At 38.7% G+C, this 26,731-nt stretch overlaps 1 protein-coding gene across 2 annotated transcripts in view; it reads right to left on the bottom strand.

Annotated features, from left to right (window-relative positions):
- Positions 1-26,731, bottom strand: part of hdx.L (highly divergent homeobox L homeolog) — a 62,273-nt gene that overhangs the window by 14,945 nt on the left and 20,597 nt on the right. Inside the window, exons 7-8 of one of the 2 annotated variants that reach the window (XM_018229944.2) lie at positions 17,559-17,754; positions 919-995 (exon numbers count right to left, since the gene is read on the bottom strand). In XM_018229944.2, coding sequence (XP_018085433.1) covers positions 919-995; positions 17,559-17,754 — 273 coding nt within the window. Of the gene's footprint in view, positions 1-918; positions 999-17,558; positions 17,755-26,731 lie in introns of both variants that reach the window. The other variant, XM_018229942.2, reaches the window with a different exon arrangement.

Below are 26,731 nucleotides of genomic sequence, written 5' to 3'. Positions count from 1 at the left end.
TACTGCTGTGGATAGGAATTGTCAGATGGTCCCTAACTGCTGAGCAGGGAAACAATCATACTTATGAACAGCAGGGGGAACCCCCACCTTACTTACCAGCCATGCAGAATTCAAGCAGCTTTGTTTATGACGATCCCTAAGCAGCCCAGACCACACTGAGCATGTGCAGGGTCAGGCAAAGATGTTTAACAAAGTTACAAGATGATAGCCTCCTGTGGCCAACTTTGAAAGCATAAATCATTTGTTTAAATTAGGCTTTGTGGTGCAGTAAGTTCATGCTTATGTTTGGTATACAAAATACAGCATTTCTAGCCTTATTCTATTTTAGACTTTCCTTGTACTTTAAGCTGGATGACCCCTAAATTTCACAGCCTCCCTTGAATGATCCCCCTTCTAGAAGAAAGCTGCCATCAAGTGCCTATATAGAAAATTAGAGTCTGCTCATTTCTGACCTAACTACAGTCTACAAGGCCTAGAGCGAAGATTTACTTCCTGGCATTAATGATTATCAACTGTTTGCTTTAAATAAAACTGTGCTTGTGTAGCAAAATGCTCTGCAATAAAGCTAGGCAGGACTGAAACTTTTTTGAGATGTTGAGAAAGGAATGAAATGCTACAGAAAGTAACAGAAAATATACTACCGTATGCAAGTACAAAAATGACAACAATGGTTTCAGAATTTAGGTTAATCACTTTACTGCACATTACACATTTCAGGCACAAATAGGATGCAGATATTTGATGACAGTGTCACTTTATAAAGATATAAATGCTTTTTTTAAACTTATTTTTTTTTTCAGTTTGTCAAATCTGTTTGTGTATGACATTTCTTTGATTCAGCACTATGTCCGTTAGCCCACAGAGAACAATCTATTCTAAGCTGAAACAATATTCCCGGGAAGAAAAGAACATACTCACCACATTATGCAATGGAACAGAATCGTGACAGTCTTTGATGGCAAAATCTTCATTCTGTACAACCTCAGGCATTTCATCTGCTGTAAGACAAGAAAGCAAATTTAACAGAGAAACATACATTTAAAAAAAAATATAAAATAAAAGGTGTTAGAGGATACACAATTATCTGAGGATCAACTCCAAGGCCCGGTTCTGTCAAACTGGCGTAATTCTATATATTGTATTGACTAAGGGATTCAAGGAAGGTCTCGTACATTGAAAATGTCCGGAAATACGACATTTATTTTTGCACAGGAAGACAATCAGTTCTATTTATTAACACAGTGTAGTTTTGGGAAAGAAAAATACTTCCATTCTGAAGAAGTGACAGGAACTTATTATACTCTCACTAAGGAATGTATTTCATGTAGCTACTTCCTCTTCTACAGCAACAGCTCTTGTCAGGCTTTATGGTGAGATTCTAGTTATCTTTATAACAGAGTCCCAAGTGACAAGAGTGTTATGTCTTGACTACAAAGTGACTACAAGAATTTCACTGAAAAATCAGGACACATGGATATAAAGTTATATTGGCAACAAGCCTTTCTAAGACACTGCTATGCATATTTCTTAGGACTGTAGTCATTAATAACAGTATGTTTTGCTGTTTTAAATGTGGGGTAACCTGCTCTTAAAGGAGAACTAAAGCTTAACTAGAAGTAGGCTAGAAATGCTGTACATTATGTTTTGGGCTTCTGTACCAGCCCAAGGCAACCACAGCCATTTACCAGTGAAGATCTGTGTCTCCAAAGATGCTCCAGTAGCTCCCCATCTTCTTTTCTGCTGATTCACTGCACATGCTCTGTGCTGCTGTCACTTACTGAACTTAGGGACCCACTCACAATATACAGTACACATAGAATATAAATGTCGCAATATAAGGCTGATTAGTAATTAATACAGATAATTACTACATGGCAGCACAGAAACCAGTGCAACTAGCATCAGAATTTAATCTGCCCAGTGGCATCAGCTAATATTATAGACAGAACTAATTTTCTGATGAATAATTTGCGACGACCCCTAAGCTTAGCTTCTCAACAGCTGCTCAGAGCCCACTGAGCATGTGAGTGTCACAGACACTTTCCAAGATGGTGACCCCTGTGACAAGTTTGAAGTCCTGGATCATTGCTGATTATTTAGAAGCTGAAACTTATGGCTGGTGCAATAAGTTCAGTATATAAAATATGGCCTTTTTAGCCATATTTATTTTTAGGGTTTAGTTCTCCTTTAAAGGTAACTATAGTTTGTTACTTAACTTAGAAAAGAGAATTATGTGTCGGCAGAATGATTTACAAAACAGAGTAAACAGCTCCAGAAGATCTCTTTGTTTGTAGGATAGCAACTGCCATTTTAGCTTGGTGTGACATCACTTCCTGCTCGACTCACTCCCTGCTCATAACTCTGAGCTCAGATTACACCAGGAAGGGGAGGGGGAGAGAAGCAAACTGAGCATGCTCATGCCGAGCCCTGGAGGTTTAAGCTAGAAGAGGAAGCCCATGTATACACAATAGAAGGAAAGAAATGCTGTGTTACGTTTGACAGAGGACTCAGAGCAGCATTACTTTGAGGGTTTACTGGTGTATTTATATAGACCTTTCTGATACAGTTTACTTCGTTTTAACCTTTCCATCATCTTTAATGGAAGTAAGAAAGTTAAGACTAAATCTAGCATGGTATCTGCATCAAACAATAATACATTATCATTATTTACAAATTGGCATTGAAAAGGTTCTCCAGAACATGCAGAATGAAAAAGGGAGCCCAACTGCTGATCATAGAAGAAACAATCAAGATGTAATCTGGCAACTATTCCTCGTCTGGGGATGGGCCGGATGGCTAATTGCTACATTGGTCTGCTTTTTCACTTTTAAAATAAGCAGTTATTTAAGTGCTTGCGGTAAATAAATCCTCTGTCCCGGGATTTTCTTTCCTGTGTTAATGCATAAATGGTTTGTGTCCCCTGAGCTTGCAAGGCAATTACAATCCTCGTAGGGCAATATTTCTGCTGGCAATTATTCCTCTCTGTGAGTTGCAGCCTGCAGCTCTCTCTGGTGGAAAGAAAATACATTAAGGTACTAGTATAAAGTCTTGATGTTGGCACAAAGCAAACCAGCAGGGGGGACCTGTAGGGAAGGATTGTAGTTAAACATGCCATCCAGTAGAGAGCTACTCTTACCAGGTAGCTGCAGAATGCTGCTTTGATCCTTCCCTTACCAGGGAGCTGCCATAATCTGGCACTCATCAGTGCCATAATAGGCCAATATACATTACACCATGACATCTGCACTGAATGTGGGGAAGTCTAGTTCAGCAGGAACACCGCATTACAGATCTCTACATTACAGCAGCACACTGTGCCCACGTAGCTAAGGAATTCAGTTTTTATAAATCACTGCTGTTCAAATCACAGAACATAACAGCATGAAATGCGTTAACAGGCCAAATTACTGAATAAAATAATTAAATGTTCCATGTTCAGGAATCCTTCAATGTACAAGACAGCATCGAATAATCCACATTTTTAAAAATGATTTTTATTTTCCTCTGTAATAATAAAACAGTACCATCTATTTGACCCCAACTAAGATATAATTAATCCTTATTGGAAGCAAAACAATCCTATTAACAATTGGATAAATGGATAGGCTGTGCAAAATAAAAAATGTTTCTAATATAGTTAGTTAGCCTAAATGTGATGTATAAAGGCTGGAGTGACTGGATGTCTAACATAATAGCTAGAACACTACTTCCTGCTTTTCAGCTCTCTTGGTGTCCAGTCTTTAACCAATCAGTGACTTGTGGGGAGGCCACATGGGTCATAACTGTTGCTTTTGAATCTGAGCTGCATGCTAAAGATCAATTGCAAACTCACTGAATAGATATGTCCCATGTGGTCCCCCGTACAGTCACTGACTAACTCAGAGTTAGAGAGCTGAAAAGCAGGAAGTAGTGTTCTGTTACACATCCAGTCACTCCAGCCTTTATACATTACATTTTTCGCTAACAAACTATATTAGAAACATTTTTTTTATTTTGCCTACCCGTTTTTACACTGAACTGTTTCTTTAAGCTATCTTATTTCCATCAATTGCAAAAATCTATTTTATTATTAAAGAGATAAAAGTAATATAAAACAAGTATTATTTGCATAAAATTGAGTCTTTTGGAGATGGCCCTTCTTTTGGAGGTTTTCGCTTCACAGGTTTCCAGTCAATAGATCCCATACCTTTAGCAGCATTTTTGAGAGAGGAAAGAGGTCGCTGGTAATGTGTATATAACACAAGCATTCATTAGCAACGGTTGATGCCCAGGTAAGCAGGCAGAGTGGAAGGCTGGATAGTAGTGAGAAGCAGTAGTCTGGTATAGACAGAGCCGGATTAAGACTAAACAGGGCCCTAGGCAAGGTAGTGCTTCTGGGGCCCCCCCATCTCGAACCACCTAAAGTTACAGTTACAAAAGAAGCACTGCTATACTAGCGCACCTTTATTATGACAGTTCTTTTAAAAGTTCAGTAGTAACACTGTTGGCAATCTGACAGAAGGTATTCCTTCTGTTCATTGTCTTAAGAATACACTCTGCATTAACCTATTTCTTCAGAAAAGACATCAATTGATTGTTGTTTATCCATTCCTATTCTTTAATAGAGTGCTACTCAAATAAAATAATAAGGTTGTAATAGACAAACCTACACAGCATTTACTTCTTCATACTCAAAGTCAGACCAAGGGTTAATTTATAAATTTAATTAGCTAACAAAAAGCAGCATGTCCAGTACTGAACACAAAAAGTATGCCCATAAAATAAATATGAAATACTGCCATTATTATTGCAGAAATAGCAGCAATATGATGAAAATATAGCCACAGTTACAAAAACACTTGAGCCACAGATAATAAGAAACATTGTAAAACAGGGTAAGCTTCCCAAATATAATAACCAATAATAAATTATTAGTTAGCTTTTAATGACTTTGTGAACTTAGATTAATGAATTCTAACAAGAATTATGTCAGGAATTGGGAATCAGTTGCATTAAAGACTTGTTCCACATTTGCATAAAAATTAATCTGCAGCCAGATGAGACAACTAGACTATTAGAAATGTTGCAGCTAATTGGGAAGACTAGAGTATTAGTATTAGAAGTGTTTTGCAGCCAGATGAAGAGATGAGAATATTAGAATTGTTTTGCAGCCAGATGAGAAGACTAGGGTAAAATAATTCTTTTGTAGCTAGATGAGAAGATTAGGATATTAGAATTGTTTTGCAGTCAGATGAGACTAGGATATTAGAATTATTCTGCAGTCGGATGAGAAGAGTAGAATATTAGAATTGTTTTGCAGCTAGATGAGACACTAGGGTATTAGAATTTTTCTGCAGCCAGATAAGAAGACTAGAGTATTAGACTTCTTTTGCAGTCAGATGAGAAGACTTGAGTATAAGAATTATTTTGCAGCCAGATGAGATGATTAGAGTTTTAGAATCATTTTCATTAGCTCTATGAACTCCTCTACTATGGAAGATGACGTAGTTGCTTACCCCTCAGTCTTACTCACCATACGTCTTTTATATGCTGCTCAAGAAATGGATCATTTTTAGCATGAAGCTCTGGTACTCACTGAAATCTCCCATTCTGTGGTGATCCAAATAGCTTATCAGTTCCCCTGAATGGTAGCCTAAGGAACTTTACAACACTGACAATCCAAGCAGATTTCTTTTCATGAGCTAGTTGTTCAAAGAAGAGCATGGTTTTGCAGTCAGGTGAGAAGACTAGGGTAAAATATTTCTTTTGTAGCGAGATGAAAAGATTAGGGTATTAGAATTAGACTTTGTGCACTTAGATTAATGAACTCTAAGAATTATGTCAGGAATTGGGAATCAGTTGCATTAAAGACTTGTTCCACATTTGCATAAAAATTAATCTGCAGCCAGATGAGACAACTAGACTATTAGAAATGTTGCAGCTAATTGGGAAGACTAGAGTATTAGTATTAGAAGTGTTTTGCAGCCAGATGAAGAGATGAGAATATTAGAATTGTTTTGCAGCCAGATGAGAAGACTAGGGTAAAATAATTCTTTTGTAGCTAGATGAGAAGATTAGGATATTAGAATTGTTTTGCAGTCAGATGAGACTAGGATATTAGAATTATTCTGCAGTCGGATGAGAAGAGTAGAATATTAGAATTGTTTTGCAGCTAGATGAGACACTAGGGTATTAGAATTTTTCTGCAGCCAGATAAGAAGACTAGAGTATTAGACTTCTTTTGCAGTCAGATGAGAAGACTTGAGTATAAGAATTATTTTGCAGCCAGATGAGATGATTAGAGTTTTAGAATCATTTTCATTAGCTCTATGAACTCCTCTACTATGGAAGATGACGTAGTTGCTTACCCCTCAGTCTTACTCACCATACGTCTTTTATATGCTGCTCAAGAAATGGATCATTTTTAGCATGAAGCTCTGGTACTCACTGAAATCTCCCATTCTGTGGTGATCCAAATAGCTTATCAGTTCCCCTGAATGGTAGCCTAAGGAACTTTACAACACTGACAATCCAAGCAGATTTCTTTTCATGAGCTAGTTGTTCAAAGAAGAGCATGGTTTTGCAGTCAGGTGAGAAGACTAGGGTAAAATATTTCTTTTGTAGCGAGATGAAAAGATTAGGGTATTAGAATTAGACTTTGTGCACTTAGATTAATGAACTCTAAGAATTATGTCAGGAATTGGGAATCAGTTGCATTAAAGACTTGTTCCAAATTTGCATAAAAATTAATCTGCAGCCAGATGAGACAACTAGACTATTAGAAATGTTGCAGCTAATTGGGAAGACTAGAGTATTAGTATTAGAAGTCTTTTGCAGCCAGATGAAAAGATGAGAATATTAGAATTGTTTTGCAGTCAGATGAGAAGACGAGAATATTAGAATTGTTTTGCAGTCAGATGAGAAGACGAGAATATTAGAATTGTTTTGCAGACAGATTTCTTTTCATGAACTGGTTGTTCAAAAAAGAGCATGGTCTATTCATCATTATTTATTTTCCTTAGTTCTTTAGTCATATAACTTGTAATATCAGTATATGATTGTTTTACATACAAATACATATTTTGAACTAGATTTGTAAAACAATATTCACACACATTTTAAAACAGGGTAAGTCTCCCCAATATAATAACAAATTATGATGTAGCTTTTAATGATTTAAAATAATTCTTACAGCCAGATGAGTAGACTAGGGTACATTTTTTTGCAGCCATATCAGGTGAGTAGGGTTTTAGAAATATTTTGCAGCCATATGAGACAATGAATTAGAATTTCAACATTTAGAAATAAAGAAGCTGGTGAAGGGATTTCATGACTTGTGTACCAAGCCTTGTACTGTTTGCTGAGCAGCTAACAATTACAAATTAACTTTACGTACTTTTTGCTTAGCAAAAGAATCCACAATGTCATCAAAGTCAAGTTGTCTGACTAAAGCGGATTCCACAGCTAGCAAAGAAAGGGCTGATAACCTTTCTTGGCCCATGGTAGTTCTTCTTTCATTTTTTATCCTTTTCAAACAGGAAAATGATCTTTCTCCACTGGCATTGGTTACAGACATGCATAAAAACATACGTAGCAAGGTTTCAGTATTTGGAAATGTTTTTTGCAAGTCCCTGGCAATTATATATTGCCTCATTGCCATTGGGCACACCATGGATTCCTGGGGTATCAATGCAGAAAATTGTAAAAATTCTTCTGTAAAACAGTCTTCGAGATCCTCTGGGTAGTTTTTTTGCAATTTGTCTGCAGAGCTGCGTAAATCTGATATTGGCAAGTTTGTATTAAAAATATCAAAACGGTTATTCAAGCATTCATAGCACTGATTCCTTCTTTTAAGCTCTGCAATAAGAGAATCTGTTAATACATAGAATGTTTCAGTGATAAATTTGTTTCTTGCTGACATATGTTGGTTAACATCATCAAATGGTGATTCATCAGCAAATGTTTTGCGTTTTTTAAGCCGTTTTCCTTCTCCTGCATATGTATGGTCTCTAGTTAGCTTTTTAGCTTCTAGTTCATATGTGTCAAATGAATCCCTAATTATTTGCACATATGCAATCAATGAGTTATAAAGTATGACTACTTCTGAAAGACAGATTTTGGTGTTTTGTAAAGTTTTACTAGTCGCATTTAGCCTTTCTAAGATGTTTCCCCACACCACAAGAAGAATGGCGGTTTCAAAGTGGTTGAGTTTTCCCAATAAGGACTTTGCCTCATGTTGGACTCTTACTTGGTGATCAGACGACTCTAATTCTCTGAGAGCATTTTTCACATACTGAAAACCGATTCTCAGTGCTTTAGTAGCATCAGAACGAGCAGCCCATCTTGTGCCAGACAGACCTTTTACAGAAAGATTTCCAGGAGCTTTGCAAAGCTCATTTTTAAGAATGTTCCATCGATGAGTGGATGAAGAAAAAAAAACATAGATGCACTCCAATAGATTAAAAAATGTAGCTGCTTTAAGACAGGATTCTGCAGCACATGTTCCAACCAAATTCAGTGAATGTGCAGAACAAGGCACATAATATGCCAACTGATTGATTGCACGAATTCTAGCTTGCAATCCATTGTATCTGCCAGACATATTGCTAGCGTTATCGTAGCTTTGGCCTCTGCAATCCTGAATATTAATTTTCAATACAGCCAGGAATGACAACACAGTATTTTCAAGATGTTCTCCTGTATGAGAATAGATTGGAACAAACCCCAGTAACCGTTCCACAGGCCCATCTTTGTTAACATAACGTAGTACAATTGCTAGCTGATCAACATGACTGAGATCTGGTGTGGAATCTACAATTAAAGAAAAATATTTGGCAGTGTATAGCTCTTGCACTATTACTTGAGCAACTTTATTTCCCATTAACTCGATGAACTCCTCTACTATGGTAGATGACATGTAGTTGCTTACCCCTCTGCCTGACCCACCATACTTCTTTATATGCTGCTCAAGAAATGGGTCATATTTAGCAATAAGCTCTAGTATTCCCAGAAATGCCCCATTCTGTGGGGATCCAAATAGCTCATCAGTTCCCCTGAATGGTAAGCCACGTTCACCAAGGAACTTTACAACATCGACAACCCTTCTTAAAACTTCCCGCCAGTACTTCTGTTCATGAACTTCTTGTTCAATAAGAGCGCGGTCTATTCGGCATTCAGGGTTTGCCCTGTCTGTGAATATGAAAACACACTTGCGATGATCAGGTGAATTCTCATGCTCCCTTAATCTTGCAGCAGCATTTTTCCAGTCATTAAAGCCCGATGTTGCAAGGGCATGAGACAAACTACTATAAAGTTTACACGGCACACAGAATATAGTTCCTGTTGAGGGTGAGTAGATCATCCAATCACGAGTAATACATTCAGCATTATTTCTTTTCCGTATGAATAGTTCTTTAGTCAGATACCTTGTAATATCAGTATATGTTCTTTTAGATGCAGAGTAGTCCACATACTTATTTTGAATTTGATTCTTAGAAAAATATTCACGCAAATCTTCAGAAATGTTACTTCCCCACTCAGCAGGATCATTAGAGTAACTCTTAATGATATTTTTGATAGCATTTGAAGTTGTTGTAATTTCTGGTATAGCAGATATGGACTGCTGGGATTGGGAAACTGGGGCATAATCTCCAGTTTCTTCATAGTCCATGGTCAATGGGCTTTGCACCATAGTAGCTACTTCTGTATCTCTAGTGCTTTTGGTGATTATAGTACAAACAGCATGACTGGATGACTGGATGACGACTTCATCATCATCATTAGGATGTAATGCACGGCTTACTATAGTTTGATCAGTGTCAGCAACTTGACTTATGGAGCAACTTGTTCCTTGTTCATCAGGCTGAGGTGTATTAGAATCTACACGGCTTTTGCTGGATTTATGATGAGCAGAAGGAATTACTCCTTGCTCCAAATTGGAGATAGAGACAGCATATGTATTTGTAGCATTAGGATGCGCTGGCAGTACTATCTATACTTGTGGTGAAACTTGTTCCTTGTTCATCACCATCAGGCTGAACAAGCTGATGCTTTGGTACTAAAAAAGATTGCATATACGTCTTTTGTTTTACTGTCTCTTTTTGCTCTTTATTTTTCTTTCTCCTTTTAGCAGCCCCTGAGGCATGCCTATACAGATTCTTCGACATACCTTCTATTGTCTTTTTACAACCCTGTTTATAACTGGAAACCCTAGACAACCCTTAGAATTCTTCTGCAGCCAGATGAGATGAGTATTAGAACTATTTTGCAGCCACCAACCAGATTAGACTAGAATATTAGAACTGTTTTGCAACCAGACGAGAAGACTAGAACTGTTTTTCAGCCAGACGAGGCTAGAATATTAAAACTGTTTTGCAACCAGACGAGAAGACTAGGTTATTAGAACTGTTTTGCAGCAACCAGCCAGATTAGGCTAGAATATTAGAACTGTTTTGCAGCCAGATGAGACTAGAATATTAGAACTGTTTTGCAACCAGACAAGAAAACTAGGGTATTAGAACTGTTTTGCAGCCACCAGCCAGATTAGGCTAGAACTAGAATATTAGAACTGTTTTGTAGCCAGATGAGACTAGAATATTAGAACTGTTTTGCAACCAGACAAGGAAACTAGGGTATTAGAACTGTTTTGCAGCCACCAGCCAGATTAGGCTAGAATATTAGAACTGTTTTGCAACCAGACTATGGTATTAGAACTGTTTTGCAGCCAGATGAGACTAGAATATTAGAACTGTTTTGCAACCAGACAAGAAAACTAGGGTATTAGAACTGTTTTGCAGCCACCAGCCAGATTAGGCTAGAACTAGAATATTAGAACTGTTTTGTAGCCAGATGAGACTAGAATATTAGAACTGTTTTGCAACCAGACAAGGAAACTAGGGTATTAGAACTGTTTTGCAGCCACCAGCCAGATTAGGCTAGAACTAGAATATTAGAACTGTTTTGTAGCCAGATGAGACTAGAATATTAGAACTGTTTTGCAACCAGACAAGGAAACTAGGGTATTAGAACTGTTTTGCAGCCACCAGCCAGATTAGGCTAGAATATTAGAACTGTTTTGCAACCAGACTATGGTATTAGAACTGTTTTGCAGCCAGATGAGACTAGAATATTCTACCCGTTTTGCAACCAAATGAGAAGACTAGAATATTATAACTGTCTTGGAGCTAGATGAGGAGACTAGATGATTTTATACCAGAATAGAATTATTAATTTGCACTCAGCTCAGTTGTAGCTTTGGTTGGTCTTGCAACCTGCATGGCTGCCGGGTCCCCTCCCTCACTCCTTTCAGAGCCAGTCAGACAGTCCCACTTTCAGAGACCCTTCTCAAATTATTTTACACACCGATATTTTGTATTTTTGTTTTTTAAAAAAAAAATTCGTTTTTTTCTGTAGTTTTTAGTTTTTTTCTAGGTTTTTTTTCTCAGTTCTGATTGCCCCCTCACTCACTGCAGAATCAGTTGAACAGTTCCACCACTGCCCCACAGACCCTTTTGAATTATTTTTACCCCCAGATCACACTGTTACTTCCAAATGGCTGCAGCACAGCCTGCCCCTCCTCCACCCCACAAGCCAGTCACAGCCCCACTCCCACAGACTCTTTACAAATTATTTTGCCCCCCAATTTTTTTTTGTATTTTTGTTTTGTAGTTTTTTTGGTGTTTTTTTGTAGTTTTTATTTTTTTTTAGTTTTTTTCTAGTTTTTTTTTCTCAGTTCTGTCTGCCCCCTCACTCACTGCAGAATCAGTTGAACAGTTCCACTGCCCCACAGACACTTTTGAAATATTTTGACCCCCAGATCCACTTTCAATTTCCCCCCTAGCGCCAGAAGCCAGATGCCCAGCCCAAGATCACGTTCAAATGGCTAGAAATTAGAAAACAGCCTGCCAGCCTGGCCTAGTAACTGCCCCCTTCCTCTTCCCTCCCTCCCTCACAAGCCAAGCCAGCAGACAGTCGGACAGTCCCAGACCAGTAGTCTTCAAAAATATATTAGGCAAGCCGCAATTTAAAAAAAACAATTCGGGCTGCAGGCAGCCAGCAGGCACTGTTTGCTGCACAGGCAGACGGACCAGCAGATAAACAATTAGTTAGGCCGCAACCTGCAAGGATTTGTGGCAAATCAGTCACACAGTGTGTAAGAGAGCTCCTCCAGTCTAAACTTTTAGGCGCCAACTGAACGCTCACTGCGCACAACCGAGCTTTTATAATGTGCGCCATGATGTCAGCGCGCAGGCGCGCCGTGACGTCAGCGCGCAGGCGCGCCGTGACTTCAGCGCGCAGGCGCGCCGTGACGTCTGGGCGCAGGCGCGCCGTGACGGCAGCGCGCACGCCGAGATCAGCGGCGACAGACTGACAGGTGACTGACAACAGCACAACTGTGGGGGGCCCGGACCCGGAAGTTTTTAGAGGTATTTTTTTCCCGGCCCGGGCCCCCTAGAGCTAGGCGGGCCCTAGGCAGCCGCCTAGGGCGCCTAGTGGGTAATCCGGCCCTAGACAAGATCCTTTTACAAGTTAAGAACCACTTAATCTTTTATATAGAATTTGCCTTGAATGCATCGTGTGGGCTAATTACATTTAACTGATATGTAAACAATTATTTTAATTTCATCAGCGTAAAACCAGAAAAAAAATGCCACTAAGGTGCTCAGAATGCTGCACATAATTATGGGCCAGCTCTGCTTCTTACTGCCACAATCAATCACTGGAGAGAGGTAGGGAGCCGCTGTGCAGAAAGTAAACAGCAGAGAAGCTGAGGTCTGGTAATGAGGAGTGTCAGCGGCATTAGATGCCAAGACTAAAGAGAAAATTGCCATTCTCAGGGAACACAAGCAAAGTTTGTTTATAAATAACATAGCTGTCTGGGCAATAAACATTCCAGGAAACATTTGACATGGAGAAGATCTAGTCTGAAAACAAGGATAACTGAATTTTTGCCTCTGTAGATACAGTTTAACTACATGTCCCAGAACCCTCAGCAGCTGATGCTGGGAGTCATTATTCAGCTACAGCTCAGAGAGGTCAATAAAAGTCTCAATCCAGCAATATCCACTACATTCTGTAGCATTTATTGTCAGCTCCATATCATTATAAATATTTCCACGTATATATTGTAGTACAGAATGCTCTCAGTGCTATCGGGGTATGAACTGTGCAAAAGGGGGTGTTTTGTAGCCAACAATGACCCGAATGTCCGAAAATACCATTCTACCACAGGTGTGGGATCCGTTATCCGGAAACCCGTTACCCAGAAAGCTCCGAATTATGCCAAGGCCAGCTCCCATAGACTGCATTTTATCCAAATAATCCAGATTTCTAAAAATGGTTTCCTTTTTCTCTGTAATAATAAAACACTACCTTGTAGTTGAACCAGACTAAGATATAATGAATCCTTATTGGAAGCAAAACCAGCCTATTGGGTTTATTTAACATTTACATGATTTTATAGTGATCTTAAGGTAGGAAGAACGAAATTATGGAAAGATCTGTTATCCAGAATACCCCAGGTCCCAAGCATTCTAGATAACAGGTCCCATACCTGTATAAGTATTTATTATGTGACAAACACATTTTTTCTTATTTCTTAAAGGTGTTGTTCACCTTTAAATTATCTTTTAGTATGATATAGCGAGTGATATTCTGAGACAATTTGCAATTGATTTTCATTTTTTATTATTTGTGGTTTTTGAGTTATTTAGCTTTTTATTCAGCAGCTCTCTGGTTTGCAGCTTCAGCAATCTGGTTGCTCGGGTTCATATTAACCTAGCAACCATGCATTGATATGAATAAGAGACTGGAATATGAATAGGAGAGACGGAAAATAGAAAGATGAGCAATTAAAAAGTAGAACTGCCCCTGAGGAAGTATATTCATACGAAACACGTTGGGCTAATCAGTATATTTATAAAATAAAGGAACTTTTATTTAAAGCTTTTTGTGTAATTTTAACGCTGCCTAAAGAAACTGTCAGTCTAATATAAGCTGCAACCTGTAGCGCCGTGCATGAGGAGATTACTGCAGCCGCTTACAACTGAGCCCTCCCCCCCCGGATCCGACTTTAGAGACTGGGGCACCGCTGAACGCCTCGCCGAAGGGAGATCACATCGCTGAATACCATCTATCAGGTTACCAGACGTTTGCCAAGTAGAGTTTCCGGTAATTAGACGACATCCAGCAGCGCACCTTCTACCTAATTAAAAAGTAGACATAGCAATATATTTGTAGCCTTACAGAGCATTTTTTTTTAGATGGAGTATGTGACCCCCCCATTTGAAAGCTGGAAAAAGTCAGAAGAAGGCAAATAAAATATAAAAAATTAATGTCAACCATTCTAAAAGTTAACTAAAAGGTGAACCACCCCTTTAAGAGAGGTGGGGACAATGACAGGAACTGTAGGTTGCCCATGACTGGTCTATAATCTTTCTACTATTGTCCAATCATATGCTGAATAAGGACAGCATGAGTTTCAATGAAAGGTGGATAGCAAACACCCTGCTTGTGCTTATCAGTAACAGAGACAAAACATATCATTGCAAAAACCCATGACCTGCAAGGGTCTAATCTGGCAATCCTGATCTGTGACCCCAATCTCGACCCACAAGCTGCTACCCAACGCATTGGAATAATGTCAGTAAAAGTCTATAATCTTTCTACTATTGTCCAATCATATGCTGAATAAGGACAGCATGAGTTTCAATGAAAGGTGGATAGCAAACACCCTGCTTGTGCTTATCAGTAACAGAGACAAAACATATCATTGCAAAAACCCATGACCTGCAAGGGTCTAATCTGGCAATCCTGATCTGTGACCCCAATCTCGACCCACAAGCTGCTACCCAACGCATTGGAATAATGTCAGTAAAAGCAGGTTTATTGTGCAGTGCAGTGATGAACACATATTTCACTGGCATATATGTGTGTCAATTCCAATGCTTTACTGCAGGACAGCATTTCAAGGCATTATATCGCCCGAGGACAACAAAACATCTCATGTCCTATTGCCTCAAAGGACAAAGAGTGACAGATAAAGGATAAGTTATCAATTGTAAAGCTAGCTACTCATAGAAGCAGTTCCTATAGTAACATCTGGAGGACAAATTATGTATATTGGGCAATTAACACTCAATATTCATTACAGAGGCACATATAAAACAAGGGCACTTTTTCTTTTATGATTTTGGAGTTGTGCAAAAAAAAAAAGAGCAAAACCATTGACTGATAAGCCTGGCTTTTAATGCAAAAACGACCCCAGCCTTCAGAATAGACAGTGCTGCAATCCCTCTAGCAGAAAGGCCACCTTTACTTGTAAGCAAATTTTACATTGGCCTGCAAATAGTGTTGATAGCAGATGTTAGAAAACCATATAATACTGGCCCCTCCTCATGTCTATTCAATGAATGGAATAATATTCAAAGCAGCCCCATAAAGGAACTGATACACCCAGATTCCAACACCAAGAAAACCAAGAATCATGAGGGGGAAGAAAAAACGACTCTCTTGTCTGCAGTGGTAAAACCTTGCGATGGACACCAACAGTGAACTTGTTTATTAGCAGGGTTTATTCTGGGCAAGACACCAAATAGTACTATATTTCACAACAAGCAAAAGGTAAAATGAACAAATTTCTCAAACAAAAGTCCAGTGTTGATTGTAGTATAATAGCAAGGTTAACTTACCAATGAAAATGGGGGGTCCAGGTGCACAAACCCCCTTTAGCTTTTGGGAGGCAATAAATGTGATTAGATATTCAAAGTAGGACTGGCACAAAATGGACATCACTCCAATGCTTGATACAATTAAAAGTATATTTTATTTAGCAAAGAAACATCTCAAATGATGTAGCCTTACGCGTTTAGTGCCATGTGGGCACTTAATCATAGCCTGTAAATAAGTGCCCACATATGATTAAGTGGCCACATGGCACGAAACGCGCAAGGCTGTTTCTTTGTTGAATAAAATATACTTTTAATCGCATCAAGCATTGGAGTGAAGTCCGGTTTGTGCCAGTCCTACGATGAATATCTAAAATCAAAAGGTAACACTTCAGAACTGACATAGTGTCTCATAAGTGCTCTGTACCTCTGCTGAGCCAAAATGTCACACCTTGAAAGCTAGTTGCTCCCTGGTCCTAAATCATTGAGCCTTTGTGAATAAAAATAGAGATGCCTCAAGCAGAGGTTATAGATTACGCTGAAAGGCATTGCTAACATGAAATTGATTATAACAAGGGCACTCTAAACACAGCACGGGTTTCCAATGTGCCCTTCTCTGCACTCCAGGAAAACATTTTGCCTTTAATCACTGCACAAGCAATCCATGTTTAAATGGAGTCTCTCTCTCCATAATGCTGCCAGCCAGCTCACAATCAGAAAATCAGCACATACTTGAGACACAAGTTGTGGCACATTTTGTATCATGTAAAATGTACAGAAGAAGATAAATCCAGTGTAATATGTTGACATAGAGAAGGAGTATATACTTACAAACGTAAACCTGACAAAATAGCACACATTTTTTAAAATATCTGGTACATTTCCAATTCAAGTAAATGATCAAGTAACCCTAAAAACTATTAATAAGGCAAGTCATTCTCTGTCACTAGACAGACAAATGTTTATTGGGGTTTATTGGCTATTCCAAAACAAACTCACTGCTCCAACAAATGATCTAACTTATTAGCCATGAACAGCCAGACTGCACTGATGCTCTTGTGGGACAATTTATTGGATTTGGGAAAACTATGTGTGAACCAATGTAACAGTGGAGTATACAGTAAATGGCATCTACCAACACAGTCAGTACTTTAAACACACAATGCCTAATACATCCTAGCAGTATTGATTAAAGGGGACCTGTCACCCTAAGAAATAATTCCAAATTCTTATCTATTGTGATTGTTAAACAAAATAAACTTTACTTACACTATATAAATTATTTAAATCTTGGTTGCAGTCAGCCTTGGAATTCACCACCACAGCAAGCAGGCAGAAGCCATTTTGGGGATATTTTTATTAAGACAAGCATTGTAACACCTCAAAATCTTGTTTATGCACCAGAATGGGGGACCTGATGCCAATGCCTTTGCATTGGCTACACAATTATAGACTGTGAACAGGGAGGGTCATTGTGGGGAGTGCAGTGACATGTAGAAAATGCAGAATAGGCTTGCCTTAATAACAGTGTCCACAAAATGGCTCCTGCCTGTTTTCTATAATTAGGACATCCCAGACTTAAGGAAACAAAATTCAAATAATTTATACAGTGTAATTAAATTTAATTTTGCTTGACTAATGTGATAAAATAGGATTTGGAATATTTTTTTTGGGTGACGGGTCCCCTTTAATCAAAATTAATATTTCTTGATAAATGCATGATAAATCTCATGATAAATGCAGACTGGATTATCTTAATATTGAGGAGGTCCTTTGATGCTTGGGCAGTGTACTTTATTACACTTTGGGGTAATAAACTATTCTGGATGTACCTTGGTGTGTGTAACTTTACTGCATGCATTTCCCTTGCAAACTGAAGAACTTCATGTGAAATGCTGTGAATGTTCTTCTTACCGTGGGAACTTTCCTCAGACAAGCAGATTGACACTTCATCATTCCGGTCAATATCTTCAGCTACTTCTGCAACAGGATCTTCTACTGAAGGCAACGAAGAGGATCTGGACTCTGAGAAGGTGGCAGGACCTCCTCTAGGAGGTGGGACCTCTATTCCCATTAAACGGTATTTTCGCCTTCGATTTCCTATCCACGTCTGAAAAGAAATATAAAATCTTTTATTTATAAAATAATAGTTTAAGTAGAAGTGTTAATGTATCTTTCTTAGAGACAGATGTCAGTGTTCTCATCCAGTCAAACTTTACATTGTTGTACTAAGGATGTAACATATCTGGAATACTTTTACTGTATGAGATGTCTTCCTGATGTCACACTGCAACACTGCATTCTATCATTATTTCTTTAAAACAATTAAATTTTTTGATGTTACTGTTCCTTTAAGTACACCTTCATAGACGCCAAAGAATACAAACCATAAGCAAAACAACCATTTATGTGCATTAAAACATGTCTAGGTCCCTTTTCTTTTCTTTTAAAAGGTCAGTATAACCTTACATTTTCTTGTATTGACAAATGAAAAAGGGACGGTTGCCCATGCATTCCCCCTGCATGTTGATGCTTCCCCTAATTACGCACATATAGGATTGTCCAGTGAGATTTTTTATACTGTCTTGTTGTTACACAGTATGTTGTTGTGTTTTTTTTTAAAATCTTTGCTTTGAAGATGTACAGCCTTTAATGCAGTCATGATTCTGCAGTCCCCAGTGTCTGTGAAATGTGCTGTCTTTAGACAGGTCCAGTGAAAGGTTAAAAGCTTATGTATCAGGAAGAGCTTTATTGGGAAAGAATGAAATAATCAGGAAGGAGGCAGAGTACAAAAGTAAGCCATTTCTTGTAACCCTATACAGCCTTTTTAACAGTTCACACAATGGCAGAGGAAAGACATACTCATGAAGTGCTTCTATTAATGGAATGAATTAGCACATGGAAATAAGGTAAACAAATGCAAGTGCACCAGTTTTGATGGATAACCTTCATTGTTGTTTGCACTGGCACTTAGAAACTGCTGGTAGTCACCTTGCTTTTTTAGTTGTTGCTGTGTAATCTTAATGGATTGGTTCTAAAACTATTTTTTTCCAAGCCTAAAGCAATATTATCTAGAAACCATATCATGTATGCCATTTATTAATATAAAATCATTACATGTCACATTCTGTTGTCTATTGTATACTGTTCTCTATGATAGGAATCTATGCTGTTCACTTATACAGAAAAAGGTAGAATAAATGCAATAGGTCATTAATAACATGCATGTGCTATCAGTCAGCCAGACAAAATGCTCCTGTCCATTAAAATCCAATATTTTGATTTCATATCTGCAGATCGCCACCATATAATTAATACAGTGTTTGGGCTAGGGAAAAAAAGAAAAGCCTGAATGTAAATGGCGGCCTTGCTTAGTTTTACTAACAGGTTTCCATTCCCCATGGGTCACTGATCCCTTAATCTCTCCATAAAATTGTGTAACTTGCATAACCAACGCATATGGATTGGTCATTTGATCCGCTCAGACTAGAGACTCACATGTGAGACAGTGATTAGTCCTCACTGTTTAAACATGGAGATCCCTTTTCCAGTGGTAAAAGATCTGGGCCTTTTACAAGAGCGTTGCAAGTACTGTATAATTCTGTATGCTACAGTGAACAATAAAGGTTCACTGCATCCTTAGTGTTGAAACATGGCCTTCATATTTGATTAGACTCAATATCCTACTGAATTTGAACCCTCTTGTGCATATTACCAATCATTAGCAGGCTTAATCCCTAGTTACACAGTATCACACAAGTCCCGTGGGGGAAAAAAAAAACATGTTGCTAAAAGCAAATGTTATACTGACCTAAAATGTATTTAAATTGTGTATAATTGGGCTTCCAAAAATGTTTACTATGTCATCAATGAATACAGCTGAAACGAGTGCACTGCTGCACATATGATAAATCCCTAAATATTAAATTAGATTGAGATGTAACATGGTCACCTGGAACTGGCAAAATATCAAATGATCCTTACAAGGACAATCTGTTACCCCTGCTAGCACCAGTACTCATCAACACCCTTTTGGGGCCCTGTGAACTTTCTGCAGCAGTACTGACATGGAAACTGTACTGTGGACTATAAAAATCAGAACAGAGTAATGGATTAGATTAGGATGAGGCAGAACTGTAGTTGGGGACAGGCCAGATGTCAAGACAGAAGGCTAGGATCAAAGTCAAGAGACAAGAATTCGAAAAACAGAATAAAACAAGCTTGGGCAGGAAGTGATCAACCAGAAGCCAGCTTGGGCAAAGATGTAGCAAAGAACTGGCCTGTCAAAATTCAAAGGGGACATTAGAATATTACATTCTGGGATCAAATCACATGCCAATTTCAGGATGTGAGGGTCCAAAGAGTAAGAGAGCAGCAGCTTGGGTTCCCCTAGTACAGGGATCCCCAACCTTTTGAACCCGTGAGCAACATTCAGAAGTAAAAGGAGTTGGGGAGCAACACTAGCATGAAAAATGTTCTTGGGGTGCCAAATAAGGGCTGTGATTGGCCATTTAGTAGCCCCTATGTGGATTGTCACCCTACATTGAGGTTCTGTTTGGCAGAACATCTGGTTTTTATACAACCAAAACTTGCCTCCAAGCTAGGAACTCAAAAATTAGTACCTGCTTTGAGGCCACTGGGAGCAACATCCAAAGGGCTGGAGAGCAACATGTTGCTCACGAGCTACTGGTTGGGGACCACTGCCCTAGTAGATTCTTTATGACTAACTGGCTCAGGGTAAATCAGACTCTAATGTCATTATTGATGCTGCATGCATTGCTGCAATAGACGTGCATGCAATCCATAAACAGAGGTGCTGGATGCTACTTAGCAAGAATGCAAGACTGTGTTGGAATTCTGGCAAAAAAAAAATGCATTGTGGGTAATTTGCCCCCAAATTTTGCCCTTGGCACTCCACTCTATATTATCAATTGACAATAAAAGTCTAAATCCCCCCATGCAAATCAAACGCTTACTACGATATCCTTGTGAGAGTGGTCCTGTGCAGTTCAAGCAGAAACGTATTTGGTCCATATCATTAAAGATGCAGCAGAGAAAAAAAAACATAACAAAGTGCCTAGCCAGCGATTATTCCCCATCTCCCAGTAATACTACTTTTTATATCATTCTGCTGGATCAAAAAGATGCAATTCTGATGTCGCCGCTTCTCAGATGATCAATAAAAAGCCTCTCACCTGAGGGGCTGTGTCTATATATAGCAGCAGAGACAGAATGAGTAAGTACTTTCTTACACGGCTATTCATTATACCGAAGCTAAAATCTATTTCAGGCTCCTCATCAAGTCGCGCACAAGGCTTGTGTCTCATGCAATTTTAAAGGGCTGCTTTGGAGATGGAATTTGTGCCCTGCCGTAGAAAAGAGAACATTGCAAATCTATTTTATAACCAGCACTTTTGCAGAAGCAACATTTTACTCAGAGTTTTTTCAAGTAGTTCCTTGCCTCTAATGGATTTCTTTATTGAATTTTAAACCTTGCTGAGAAATGTTTCCTTTTTATAAAGAAGATAACTGCATCAACGCAATGAACATTTCGAATGAAAAAAAAAAACCCCAAAAGATATGTAAAACACGCACAGAGACATCTGTGGAAACATCTTTGCTGCACACACTTAATTAAATAGCTGTCATTTGGATTGGACAAAAGAGATATTAGTTGAGGAAGAGAAAAGAACCAGGAATCCCATCATGCCACATCTGCTGTCTAACAGGAAAGTCCATCAGGGCCCAGTTTCTGATCTGCCAGGAAATCTACTTATGGGCCTCTCTTTCTACCTAGAAATCCAAAAGTGTAACAGATTTTTCCAGGAATAAAATCCATTCACTTCATACATTAAATAATACATTTGTTGCACAATATTTTAGGCATGCTGTAGAATGAACTACTATGTAAAACTTTTCAATACTTTAATCTCCACAGTATACATGAATGATCAAAGAAATGTGTCAAAAGGTGAATGTTGCCTTTAATTTCTCCCCAATAGGAGATGAAAGCTACATTTGTTGCACAATATTTTAGGCATGCTGTAGAATGAACTACTATGTAAAACTTTTCAATACTTTAATCTCCACAGTATACATGAATGATCAAAGAAATGTGTCAAAAGGTGAATGTTGCCTTTAATTTCTCCCCAATAGGAGATTAAAGCTACAAAGCAGATGTTACTAAAGAGGGAATGGTTTCTGTGTTTAAAGGATATTGCTGTCTGGCCCTGGAAGCAAGACAATCCATTCCAGTGGTCCATTTCGCATATTGGAGCTCATTTTCCACAGGAAAGTTGTCCTGTAGAAAGGTATTTAACTGTAGTGAGGGTGTTACGAAGGTCTCTCTGAGCAGGACACAGAGCAGAAAGGTTACCTGTCTGTGTCTCCCAGAGGGGCTGGGGGGCTGCCTGACACTGCAAGGAGCAGAGGGAGACGTGACCAGGTAATTGAGAGTTAAAAGTGATTGAGGAAAGCTGTAAGGTGAGACAGGACAGAAGGCTGGTGAGCTGATATCCCATGAGGGAAAAGTCAGCAGGGCTTAGTAAGAAGCCAGAATATTCCAGAGTGTGGAAGAAACCCTGTATGGTGAGAACCCCAGAATGGGGAAAAGTGTTGAATGTGTGCTTTTAAAGCACTAATCAACTGTGTTCCAGTGACTTTATGTTGGGAAGAGTTTGCCTGAATAAACCGATGTTTGCCTGAAGACGTGGTGTCCCTGTCTTTATGCTACTGATCCTATGCTTACCTGCCCACCATAGCTACTTTCCCCCAAAAATTATGTGTACAGGCAGCCAGCTTGTCACACCCCCATTATATATTGCTCAAGGTCATTTATCCGGCCAATAGCCTAACAATACATGGAGTGGTTGAGTTCATAGCCAACATCTACCCATGTATGGTCAGCTGTAATGAGATGATTCCACCACATGAGTCATCCTCTCTAACATCTGTAGTAAATATAAAATGAAGCAAGCAAAGATGGATATTGGTTTGATATGTGTTAACGTAAGCCCTTTCAAGAAATGAATGTACAAAGTTTACATTGTTATCTGTGGTAAACAAGGGGAAAAGACTTCTCAGATATGCAGATAGAATGCTGCTTGTTTTCTCAAAAACATTAAGGAACCTCAAAAAAAAAGAGTCTACAATATGTCCTTAGATGTAGGTAGAAACAGAGGTGCAAATGGGAAATGATATGTCCCAGTGTTTATGCACAGAGTGAGGTTGAGGAAGGAATCATATCAATTTCTATGTGGCTACCACATCTGTAATTTAAAGGAGAACTAAACCCACGAAAACCATCCCCTCCCCTTCATTGGCCCCCTCCCTGCTTTCTCCCTCATTAGTACCTTACTTAAAAAGAATTATCCCTGGCATTAATGACGGCATTTTCATGAGTAGTGGAGCTCATGAGCGCCATCTTCAGATCCTCCTGTTTTCCTTCAGCAATCTTTGGAGCTTCCAGTGCATGCGCAGTAGGCACAAATACCAAACTGGCCCCAACTGCGTATGCGAGAAAAAACTTAGTGTCTGCACTCACTTTTGTGAGTAATCCAAAGATACTGAAGATGGTGCCCATGAGCTCCGCAACTCTGCATGAATATGCCAATGTTAATGCTCTTCTCAATTATGGTACTATGGAGGGAGAATGCAGGGAAAGGGGCCAATGGAGAAAAGGGGACGGGGGTTTTTGCTTAACGGGGGTTTAGTTCTCCTTTAAGGGGAATGGCAGTTCTGACCCCTAACTTTTATTTCTTTCACCCAACTGCACAGGGCAGAGGCAGGCAGTTTTAGGGAGACCATTGTGAATTTCTCTCCCTTTTCTCAGTACACTGGATAAACTTTCTCCCTGACTTCTAAGCATGGGCAATTACAACAGGCCTAGGTTGAAATGCAAATATGCTTGATGGTTTTAAGTGTATAAGGAATTTTGATAGCAATCTAAACTAAGAATGCATTTCCTCTTTCAATATCAACTGCATTTTTTACCTTGCTGACAGGCCTCACAAGAAATAAAAAAACACTACAAAGAAATAAAAACGAGGAAACACTAGATTCTTAGCAATGTAAATAACATAGTAAAGAACAGAAAGGCTAAAAAAAATTATTAAAAACAAAATTGTATTATGAAAAGCCCTGTTAAAAAGCTACAATTACTTGGAATGTCAGTCAGGTGTTGCAAAGCTATCAGTTTATGACAATTTATACAGATACATAAGGACTCATAAGAAAAGAATCAATTTTGAAGAAATGCTTGTCAAATCATCAAAAAGACACAAGCAAGGATAAGATAGGACTGCAAATAAACATAAGATCGATACAAGAAATCATCTCACAAAGTTTCCATCAACAGAAATATGCAGAGGGCACACAATATACCCCTTGAGATTGCAGAAAAGTAGATTTCAGCTTAAGCAATGGAAATAGATCTTTCAGTAAAAGCAATAAGGATTACAAATTCATTATGGCAAATACATCCAGGAAGAGGACGGATAATTTTTTAGCAAAAAAAAAGTATACACAAGGTTAGATTAATTTAGATTAATCATACCGCACTGTAACTTGCAATTTTCATCTTGGAAACAGGAAGGATTTTTTTTTCTATTTTAGTCTTAAATTCAGGAATACACTGTGAACAAAAATATCATTGGCTGCTCTTACTTTTTAAAACAATTTATTGTTCACTTCCAACCATATTTCTTTCCTGTCTATAAAAACATAATTAGGAAATTAGCCCAGAGAATGGAGGGAATGTAGCTCGTCAAATGTTGCTTTCACTACTAAATTATGCTTGCTTCCAAAAGCCTACACTCGTTATCATTGCATCAGCTGCAATCATTATGTAACACATTTATTTTAATGGCATCCCCTCTTGCCAAATCTTTCCAGTTACTCTACAAAAAAAAAACACAAACGAAATAAATAAAAAATCAAGACTTGTTTTAATACGTTACAATTCTTTTTCCCCATATGTAATTGGCATTGGGGAGTAAGGATACAGAGAGGTGACTGCCACTAAGTACTACCATAGGGTAGAATGCCCTTTGGCTTCTTAAAATAAACATATTTTGATATATTGACACTTTTAAAAATGTATAAATCCATTAAAACTGTCCTGTCAGGAAAGTTTAAATAAATCATATAACAATTTTGCCCCTCTATTTGTTCCACCCATTCATCTATATTATAAGCTGTTTTGCACTGATGTTTCATGTATTGATTTTTTTCAGGCTGAGAAAAGCAGAAAGCTCCGTACCCCATCTCTGGATATGAATAAGATCCATTTGTGTGCAGTCAACCTCGGTGGAGCAGAGGTCGGACCAAATACTCGAAAGAAGGCATTTTCAGGCCAATCTCCGCTGTGCTGCATGTGCCTGTGTTCAAGTGGAAGCGGTTCAGTTGTATGGAGCTGGGGCATGGAGCAGATCTACTTCTCTCAGCCTAAAAAAATATGCAGGCTGAAAGCAGAGCAGCACAGCCAACTGTCTGCTCTTGACCTAAAGCTAGTGCCACACAGAAGGATTAAAATGGCCTGCTGAAATACGAAATCCAAAAATCAGCTCCTACATGGACATTGGCCCCTTCTCCTGCCTGCACCAGGAACCGTTGTGTTGGCTCGGGTGTAGGCACACACAGCTGATTTTGGCTATGAAATGAGAGAGTTTGCATTATTGCTCTGAAATCAGCTGACAGCCCCATTTGGCACTAGCCTAACATATGGTATGGGCAGACCAAAACCTCGGAAGAAGGCATGCTTGTATGCTATTTACCTAAAAGCCCTATCCGTACACTAATTTATTAGGAACACATTTTTGTATCTAGATTCAAGTATCTTCCTGATAATGTGTTTTCTTTATTAAAGGAAAACTATACCCCCAAAATGAATACTTGAGCAACAGATAGTTTACGTGGCATAATAAAGAATTTTATCAAACTGGAATATATATTTAAGAAAATATTGCCCTTTTACATCTCTTACCTTGAACCACCATTTCGTGATGGTCTCTGTGCTGCCTCAGAGATCACCTGATCAGAAATACAACAACTCTAACTGTAACAGGAAGAAGTGTGGAAGTAAGACAGAACTCTGTCACTCAGAACTAACAAGTATCGTTTGTTTGGTATGTTTGTGTGCACCGTGAATCCTACGATCACAGGGGGCTGCCCTTATTTTTTAAAATGGCAATTTTATATTTATGATTACCCAATGGCACATACAGTCATATGAAAAGGATTGGGAACCCCTCTTAATTCTTTGGAGTTTTGTTTATCATTGGCTGAGCTTTCAAAGTAGCAGCTTCCTTTTAATATATAACATGTCTTATGGTAGTATTTCAGCAATGACATACATTTTATTGTATTAACAGAAAATATGCAATATGCATCATAACAAAATTAGACAGGTGCATAAATTTGGGCACCCCAACAGAGATATTACATCAATATTTAGTTGAGTTTCCTTTTGCAAATGTAACAGCCTCAAGATGCCTCCTATAGCCTTTGATGAGTGTCTGGATTCTGGATAATGGTATTTTTGACCATTCCTCCATACAAAAGCTCTCCAGTTCAGTTAAATTTGATGGCTGCCGAGCATGGACAGCCTGCTTCAAATCATCCCATAGATTTTCGAGGATATTCAAGTCGGGGGACTGTGACAGCCATTCCAGAATATTGTACTTCTCCCTCTGCATAAATGCCTTTGTAGATTTCGAAATGTGTTTAGGGTCATTGTCTTGTTGGAATATCGAACCCCTACGTAACTTCAACTTTGCGACTGATGTTTGAACATTATCCTGAAGAATTTGTTGATATTGGGTTGAATTCATCCGACCCTGGACTTTAACAAGGGCCCCAGTCCCTGAACTAGCCCCACAGCATGATGGAACCTCCACCAAATTTGACAGCAGGTAGCAGGTGTTTTTCTTGGAATGCGGTGTTCTTCTATCGCCATGCAAAATAACTAAATTTTTGTCTCATCAGTCCAAAGCACTTTGTTCCAAAATGATGGTGGCTCATCTAAATGAGCTTTTGTATACAACAAGCAACTCTGTTTTTGGCGTGAGTGACGAAAGTCATACAGATGT

This window comes from Xenopus laevis, chromosome 8L (assembly GCF_017654675.1).
Source record: "Xenopus laevis strain J_2021 chromosome 8L, Xenopus_laevis_v10.1, whole genome shotgun sequence".
NCBI classification, from domain to species: Eukaryota; Metazoa; Chordata; class Amphibia; order Anura; family Pipidae; genus Xenopus; species Xenopus laevis.
This window is presented reverse-complemented; position numbering and strand designations above follow the sequence as displayed.